The 9,371-nt window shown below is 49.2% G+C and overlaps 1 protein-coding gene across 1 annotated transcript in view; it reads left to right on the plus strand.

The window, feature by feature from the left end:
* The first annotated feature begins 3,312 nt into the window (after positions 1-3,312).
* The window catches only part of LOC121274131 (myeloid cell surface antigen CD33-like), a 17,842-nt gene continuing 11,783 nt past the window's right edge, over positions 3,313-9,371 (plus strand). Inside the window, exons 1-2 of the mRNA XM_041181304.1 lie at positions 3,313-3,429; positions 8,267-8,293. Coding sequence (XP_041037238.1) covers positions 3,313-3,429; positions 8,267-8,293 — 144 coding nt within the window. The remainder of the gene's footprint in view (positions 3,430-8,266; positions 8,294-9,371) is intronic.

The following is a 9,371-nucleotide window of genomic DNA, read 5'->3' on the forward strand; positions in this document are numbered from 1 at the left end:
CCCTCCGACAGTGCAGCACTCCCTCAGTACTGTCCCTCTGACAGTGCAGCACTCCCTCAGTGCTGACCCTCCGACAGTCCAGCACTCCCTCAGTACTGTCCCTCTGACAGTGCAGCACTCCCTTAGTACTGATCCTCTGACTGTGCAGCACTCCCTCATTACTGACACTCTGACAGTGCAGCACTCCCTTAGTACTGACACTCTGACAGTGCAGCACTCCCTTAGTACTGACCCACTGACAGTGCAGCACTCCCTCAGCACTGACCCTCTGACAGTGCAGCACTCCCTTAGCACTCCCTCACTGGGGAGAATCTGCCTGGGTTTTGAGCTGAAATCATGAGCAGGTCTTAAAACATTCCATATCAGAGAGAGAGAGCGTGTCTGAGAGAGAGAAAGAGAGAGAGAGAGAGAGAGACAGTGTGAGAGAGAAATAGAGATAGAGAGAGTGTGTGCATGTGTGAGGGAGAGTGTGTGTGTATGAGGGAGAGAGTGTGCATGTGAGAGAGAGTGTGTGTGTGAGGGAGAGTGTGTGTGTGTGAGGGAGAGTGTGTGTGAGGGAGAGAGTGCGCGTGTGAGAGAGAGCGTGTTTGAGAGAGAGAGGGTGCTTGTGCCTGAGAGAGAGTGTGTGTGAGAGAGAGTGTGTGCATGTGAGGGAGAGAGTGCGCGTGTGAGGGAGAGTGTGTGTGTGTGAGGGAGAGAGTGCGCGTGTGAGAGAGAGCGTGTTTGAGAGAGAGAGGGTGCTTGTGTGAGAGAGTGTGTGTGTGAGAGAGACGGTGCTTGTGTCTGAGAGAGCGTGTTTGGGAGAGGGAGCAAGAGAGAATGAGTGTGTTTGAGATTGAGAGATACAGCAGAAGACTGCGATAGAGAGATTGTGAATGTTAAAGAGAGAAGGTGTGTGTGTGTGAGAGAGATAGAGCAGAAGAGTGCGATAGAGAGAGATTGTGAGTGTTAGAGAGAGAATGTGTGTGAGAGAGAGAGAGATAGAGCAGAAGAGTGTGATAGAGAGAGATTGTGAGTGTTAGAGAGAGAATGTGTTTGTGTGAGAGAGAGAGAGATAGAGCAGAAGAGTGAGATAGAGAGAGATTGTGAGTGTTAGAGAGAGAATGTGTGCGTGTGTGAGAGAGATCGAGCAGAAGAGTGCGATAGAGAGAGATTGTGATTGTTAGAGAGAGAATGTGTGTGTGAGAGAGAGAGAGATAGTGCAGAAGAGTGTGAAAGAGCTTGTGAGGGCTAAACTCACTGAGAGAAAAAGCTGGACACCCAGCAAAGGGAATGAGGGACCAATGAATTTTTGCCGTGTTTGGTGAATCGGTTTGCAATGTCCCTTCTCAATCTCTCCTTCCTTGTCTTCACATTAGTTTATTCCCTGGGGCTGTTTAATTCCCTGAAAGGTGCTATTTAACCACAAGTTGTTGATGTTTGAGGAAGAAACGCTGGGGACAATTTCTGAAAAAGTCTCTGTCTTTATCATTTTCCATTTAGATGAGGTACTGAAGATGGGAGAGGTCGGTCTGATACTGATCTTCATCAGCTTGCTGCAAGGTACAAATTCATTACTGATCGGAACTCGGGGAATTGGATTCTTTCCTGGATTGAGGAAGTGAGCATTTAATTTTAGAGAACAGGGTTAGTGATCACACAGAGAGTGAGCGAATAGCGAGTCAGAGAATATAGCAAAAGAAAAAGCCTCATACAGACTCGAAACGTCAACTCTGTTTCTCTCTCCACAGATGCTGACAGACCTGTTGAGTTTTTCCAGCATTTTCTGTTTTTGCATCAGTGAGCTTGTTTCAATAGGAATGACAGTGCATTTATATAGCGCCTTTAATGCAGTAAAACATCCTTATTGCTTCACAGGATTCCCCCACAAGGGAAACATCCCCTCAGCATCCACCCTGTCAAACCCCCCACCACCTCAGAATCTTATATGTTTCAATAAGATCACCTCTCATTCTTCTAAACTCCAATGGATACAGGGCCCAACCTGCTCAACGTTTCCTCTAAAGACAAACCCCTTCATCCTAGGAATCAGCCCAGTGAACCTCCTCTGAACTGCCTCCAATGCAGAGTCTATCCCTCCCTAAGTAAGGAGACCAGAACTGTACACACTGCTCCTGATACAATCTCACCAACGCCCTGTACAGTTGTAGCAAGACTTCCCTCCTTTTATACTCCATCCCTTTGCAATAAAGGCCAACATTCCACTTGCCTTCCTCATTCCGTGCTGTTCCTGAATGCTGACTTTCTGTGATTCATGTACAAGGACACCCAGATCCCTCTGTGTCGCATTCTGTAGACTCTCTCCATTGAAGTAATATTCTGCTTTGTGATGTCCTGTCCCCTCCCTTGTTGCCTTTCAGGAGAGACGTCAGAGGGATGGGCTATGAAGGCGCTGCCTCGGAGGGCCATCAGCAGCTCTTGTGTGGTTATTCCGTGTAGCTTTGACTTTCCTTCCCACTCTTACACAGCACTGCACGGAGCTTGGTTTAAATATTGCTATTGATGGAAATATATCATCACATACACCAAAGATCCCAATTATGGGATGGCCACATTCGTGCGACGTGCTAAAATAATCAGCGACTTGGAAGGGAAGAAATGTTCGTTGAGGATTGACAGTCTCAGAGCTGAAGACAGTGACGTGTATTACACCCAATTCTAAATCCTTTCACCAATTAGTCGTCCTCATGAAGATGTATTTTCAGCCGAAGCCGTGGGTAATAATGCAGAGGTTTAAGTTTAACTCCAGAGTAAGGGCCCCGGGAGAGTCCATCGCAACCTATACAGTGAAGTGGAAGCAGGTGACTGAGCACTGGGACCTCGGAGACACACTCAATGACATGTTGCGGGGCCGATTGGTTTGTGTTGTTCACCCCAACGCCACTCAGAGCCGTTTACTCGCAGAAGCCGACATCGATTTGAAGTGCACCATGGAAATATCGCCAGGCATGGAAAGTGCTGGGAGAGACTGGTGGGATTTACAGGAACGTGCAACATGGCACCAGTCCTCAGCTGGGAGAGGAAACAACCACCGGGCGTGAGGAACAAACTGGAGAGAGAGAGAGAGAGAGAGAGAGAGAGAGACAGCCGCCAAGCGAGAGACAGTCTCTGCCGCTCCAGAAACTAAAAGGCTTCGTGGGAGTATTTCAGCAGCAACTCCGAAGTTGGCCTGTTCTCGATGTGGGGGGGGTGAGCACGTACCGGACACCTGCAGGTTCAAGGGGGCAGAATGCCATCACTGCCACAAGAAAGGGGCGGGTAATAAAGCAATGCAGGGTGAAATCAAGACAGCCCATCAGGCAGCGCACCAACATGATGGAAGTGAATAATATCACAGAGCCTGAAGCTGCTGATACCGAAGGCAAGAGCTACAAGGAAGAGACTGAAGAGCTGAAGATTCAGCTGAAAGAAACCAAAGAGGCAGTTACAGTATCACAACAATTTTACAGTTCAGAAGGAGGCCATTCAGCCCCCTCGAGCCTGTTACACAGGGAAAGCAGGAGGCCATTCAGCCCCCTCGAGCCTGTTACACAGGAACAGGAGGAGGCCATTCAGCCCCCTCAAGCCTGTTACACAGGGAAAGGAGGAGGCCATTCAGCCCCCTCAAGCATGTTACGCACGAACAGGAGGAGGCCCATTCAGCCCCATTGAGCCTGTTACACAGGAACAGGAGGAGGCCCATTCAGCCCCCTCGAGCCTGTTACACAGGAACAGGAGGAGGCCCATTCAGCCCCCTCGAGCCTGTTACACAGGGAAAGGAGGAGGCCATTCAGCCCCCTCAAGCATGTTACGCACGAACAGGAGGAGGCCCATTCAGCCCCATTGAGTCTGTTACACAGGAACAGGAGGAGGCCCATTCAGCCCCCTCGAGCCTGTTACACAGGAACAGGAGGAGGCCCATTCAGCCCCCTCGAGCCTGTTACACAGGAACAGGAGGAGGCCCATTCAGTCCCCTCGAGCCTGTTACACAGGAATAGGAAGAGGCCATTCAGCCCCACTGAGCCTTTTACACAGGAACATTAGGAGGCCCTTTCAGTCACCTCGAACTTGTTACACAGCAACAGGAAGAGACCCATTCAGCCCCAATTAGCCTGTTACACCGAAACAGGAGGAGGCCATTCAGCCCCATTGAGCCTGTTACACTGGAACTGGAGGAGGCCCATTCAGCCCCCTCGAGCCTGTTACACAGGAACAGGAAGAGGACATTCAGCCCCTTGTAGGGTGTGGTGGTGTGTGTCAGCTTCACCTGCGAATTCTGAGCCGTCTGAATCGCCCCCAGTCCCAGGGTTCTAGACCTTGGACTTATTCGGGGCTTGTCACAAAGTGCAGCAGACAACTTGATTTTGATTGGCTTCAGTTCCGTGTGAAGTGAAGACTTTCTCTGGGTTGATTGTATTAAAGGGAAGAATGCGTATTCTGTCTCCTCTCGTTGTCTGGTTTCAGGCCAAACATTCCACACTGCTCTCAATAAGCCCGGCCTTCATGGGCCCAGCCTCCTGTCTGCAGGGTTTTACACTTAACTCAGCAGTTTAAAGGTCCAAAAGTGATATCCTTGTTGATGATATGGAAAATGTGGGAATTTTGAGAACCCTTCAAGAGATTGGGAGGGTTACATGGGCTGGAGGAGGACACAGAGATAGTGAGGGTTGCAGGGGCTTGAGGAGGTTACAGGTATAGGGAGGGTTGTAGGCGCTGGAAGCTGTGACAGAGATAGGGAGGGTTGTAGGGGCTGGAAAAGGTTACAGAAATAGGGAAGGTTGTAGGGGCTGGAGGAGGACACCGAGAAAGGGAGGGTTGTAGGGGCTGGAGGAGGTTACAGAAATAGGGAGGGTTGTAGGGGCTGGAGGAGGACACAGAGATAGGGAGGTTTGCAGGGGGTGGAGCAGGTTGTAGAGATAGGGAGGGTTGTAGGGACTGGAAGAGATTACAGAAATAGGGAGGGTTCTGGGGGTTAAAGGAGGTTACAGAGATTGGGAGGATTGCCAAGGCTGGTGGAGGCTTGAGAGATAGGGAGGGTTACAGTGGCTAGAGGAGGTTACAGGTATAAGGGTGCTGTGGGGCTGGAGGTTGTTACAGAGATAGGGAGGGTTGTGGGGGTTGGAGGAGGTTACAGAGATGGGGAGGATTGAAGGGGCTGGTGGAGGTTACAGAGATAGGGAGGGTTGTAGGGGTTGGAGGAGGACACAGAGATGGGGAGGGTTGTAGGGGTTGGAGGAGGTTACAGAGATGGGGAGGATTGACAAGGCTGGTGGAGGTTACAGAGATAGGGAGGGTTGTAGGGGTTGGAGGAAAGGGAGAGAGAAAGGGGGTTACAGATATAGAGAGGGTTGTCGGGGGTGGATGAGGTTACAGAGATGGGGAGGATTGTAGGGGCTGGTGGAGGCTGCCTAACGGAGGGTTGTAGGGGCTGGAGGAAAGGGACAGAGAGAGGAGGTTACAGATATAGGGAGGGAGACAGTCAGAGAGAGAACGACAGGGAGAGAGAGAGAGCGATAGAGAAATTGGGAGACAGAGAGAGACTGAGAGAGGTGGAAGAGAGAAGGACATTGAGAGAGAGAGAGAGAACAAGTGTGAAAGGTGGAGGAAGAGAAGAGTGAGGAGGTGGGGGCCTGAAGGTCTTTTCACTGGACCAGTAATCCAGAGACCCAGCGTAATGCTCCTGGGACCCTGGTTACAATCCCACCACAGCAGTTCGTGGAATTTGAATTCAATAAAAACCTGCAATTAAAAGTCCGATGATGACCAGGAAACCATTGCTGATTCTGGTATTTGGGTCACAAATGCCCTTTAGGGAGGGAAATCTGCTGTCCTTACCTGCTCTGGCCTACATGTGACTCCAGACCTACAGCAATGTGGCTGGCTTTTAAAAAGTGGCCTCTGAACAAGGGCAGTTAGGGTTGGGCAATAAATGCTGGCCTAGGCAGCGATGTCCACATCACATGAAAGAATGAAATAAAAGGACAGAGAGGGACAGAGAGAGTCGAGAGAGACCCAGAATGAAAAAAACACAGTAAACACTGGAAAATAAAAATTCTAGTCTGATCTGGTCTTGTATACCTTCAAATGAAACACTAGTAAAACAGGGAAATAAGAGTACTGGGCCAAACTGTTAGAGAGGGAAACATTTAGAGAGAGAGAGAGAGAGAGAAAGAGGGAGTCACTGAAAGAGATAAGGACAAGGAAAGAAAGAATGAGAGAGAGAGACAGAGAGAGACACTGAAAGAGATAAGGACAAGGAAGGAAAGAGTGAGAGAGAGAGGCAGAGAGAGACACACAAAGAAGTAGAAAGAAAGTGATAGAGATGAAGCAGGAGAGAATAAGGAGAAAGATAGATAGATAGAGAGAGAGGATGGTAGAGAAAGAGAACGAGAGGAAAAGAGAGAAAGGCAGAATGTGATAGAACACTGAATCCTTGTCTATGTGTTTTGAAATCCAGCCCAGAACTATCGTTGGAAGATTCAGCGAGTGTCCAGTACAGGGGACCCTGCCCAACCTTCTCATCCTGACCTTCCCAGTGGGGCTGAAGAGGGCAGAGAGGAAACCTTCCTCTGTTATTCTGTTGTCAAATAAACACAACAATTCTGGAACTCTGCCCTTTCTATCTCATGGATTAGAATATAAGGGGGTAGAGGTCACGCTTCAGTCTACATAAAGCCCTGGCTAGACCAAACCTGGAGTCACTGTGAGACGTTCTGGGCCCCACACCTTAGGAAGGATATATTGACGTCGGAGGGAGAGCAGTGTCAATTTACCAGAATGAGACCGGGACTCCAAGGGTTAAATTACAAGGAGAGATTAAACACAAACTTGGCTTGTATTCCCTGGAAGTTAGAATGTTAAGCAGGAGATTTGATGAAAGTTTGCATGATATAAAGGGGAACAGATTGGGGTCAATAAAGAGAAACCATTTCCCCTGGTTGGGGGGAGTCTGGGACTCGGGGACAGAGCCTAAAAAGGAGAGGCCAACCTTTCAGGAGTGAAATTAGGAAGTACAAAGGGTGGGAGAAATTTGGAACTCTCTTCCCCAAACGGAAACTGATGCACGATCAAGTTGTTCATTTTAAACCTGTGAGATTGATAGATTTTTGGCATCCAAAGGTATTAAAGGAGATGGGACAAAGGCATATGGGGCTAGTTTGCAGATCAGCCATGAGCTCATTGAATGTTGGAGCAGGCTCGAGGGGCCAAATGGCCTCCTCCTGCCCTCATGTAATAAGAAACTTACCTGTCAGAAGCCAGTTTATGTTGATGTGAGTCTGAGTCGATGACTGAACCCAGTTGGTGGCTTGTTCCATACAAAGCAAGAACGTTCATGCCCTTCAATGTTCCTGGATAAACCATTAACAAAGCTGGTGACAGACAGTCTCCACATGGTAAACACTGACCGATCAACACATGACATGGCTGTTAACCCCTAAACCTCAGCGTAAATCAGTTCCCCCTCGAGACCCCTTGTCCAAAATAAAAGCAATGCACACAATTTTCATACTTTGGGAACCCCAACAATGAATTATCTTCCTACTGAAACAACCGGCAAAGGGTATTGAACCTTCCATCCAGCATCCCAGAGCCCTGCTGCAACTTACAAAGGCAAAATACTGTGGAGGTTGGAGTGGGGGAACAATTTCAAAAGGTGTGGATGATACAGAGGGACAGATGGGCAGAGCTGGTTAACGGCACAAACTGAATCCAGTGACAAGCGAGGGACAGGCGGATGAAGGAATCAGGTGAAGGGTTTTCGGGAAAAGGACGGATGAAAGGGGAGAGGGGACACGGGCGTTTCTCCCTGTCGGGCAGAAGTGAAGCTAATTGTCTGTCCCAGCGGCTCCAATCACGCGTCAGGAGGACAAATAGTAAGTGTCTGTCAGGAAGGAGGAGCAATGAGAGGAGGAAGGGGTTAGGGGGCCTGCGCTTCACCTGATTTGCCGACATAAGAACCAGCCCCTATGTTTTTGCTATGTTGTGTTGCGTCAATATGAACACATATTTGCACAAGGTGAAGGGCGTTGTGGAGGGACTGATAGTTCTCGGTGCCAGACAGTCAATATCCCAGTGACCTTACTGCTGGTCCCAGGCCAGTGGGACAGGGAACATCGACACTGCAATATCCAGAAATGGGTGTGATATCACACAGATACCCAGTCTAGTTACAAACCAAAGCATCAAAGCAGAGCCAGAAGATCAGAAGAGACAGGCAGAGATGGGAAGCTCCCTGATGAAATTGCGACTTGTCTTGTTCACTCTGACTTTGCTGCTCTCTCTGCAGCTGAGTCACTTCTTCTCCTTGTCGAAGGTAAGCTAAGAGATGTCCCTCTGGGTGAGGTGTTTTTTGCACATGACTCTACGTCTACCACCCAGATAGACTGGTCTCTTCCGCAGTTTGATATTATTATGTTCGTGCCTTTAATATTTGTCGCCCTCTATGAACTTAACATAATTTCCTCCTGTCATTTCCCCTGAAATTCTCATTCTTGTTTTCAATCCCTCCTCAGCCACTCCCTATCTCTGTAACCTCCTCCAGCCCCAACAACCCTCCCTATCTCTGTAACCTCCACCAGGCCTTACAACCCTCCCTATCTCTGTAACTCCTCCAGTCTCTCCAACCCTCTGAGGTTTCTGCACTCCTCCAATTCCAGCCTCTTGACCATCGCCCGATCCCATCACTCCAACATCGGTGTCCATGCCTTCAGCTGCCTGGGGCCCGAGCTCTGTAATACCCTCCCACAACCCCTCTCCATCCCTCTCTCTCACTCTCTCTATCTCTCTCTCTCTCTCACTATCCATTTCATCCCTCTTTTAAGATTCTCCATAACACCGACCTCTTCTGGTCAGCTGTTGCTAGTATCTCCACATGTGTCTGGGTGACATACTTTGTTTTATGACGCTCCTGTGTAGCACCTTGGGGTGATTTGTCATGTTAAAGTTGTTGTGTAAATATAAGTTGTTGCCCTTTGACCCTCGACCCCAGCTTGAGTCTTATTTTTGAGGGAATGTACAACCTCCTTAGATTTCTGTCCAAAATGTCATTTGATTATTTTTATTGAGAGAATGCCAAGACCCGATACCGAGTGAGAGCCTCCTCATTTGCTGAGTTTAAGGTGATGAGTCAGCCCCTTAGTCCGTAGAGGGGACTCTCCTCGGTAATGTGCAGCCTTGTTTGTGTCTCTCCACAAGCGCATGAGGGGTTTGTACAGAGGCTGCAGCGCTGGAGGGGGTCTGCACAGGGGTCCTGGCCTGTCCTGAGCTGCTTTTAGCAAGGACCACTCTGGCCTTGGCAGCTGAAAGCCAGCCATTGGACAGAGGGGGCCTGTCACAAGGAGCCTGTTAGTCACTCCCCCCCGTGTCTCCTGTGCTCGGATCCAGACCATGTT

The sequence above is a fragment of the Carcharodon carcharias genome, assembly GCF_017639515.1.
Source record: "Carcharodon carcharias isolate sCarCar2 chromosome 29 unlocalized genomic scaffold, sCarCar2.pri SUPER_29_unloc_9, whole genome shotgun sequence".
In the NCBI taxonomy this organism is placed as follows: domain Eukaryota; kingdom Metazoa; phylum Chordata; class Chondrichthyes; order Lamniformes; family Lamnidae; genus Carcharodon; species Carcharodon carcharias.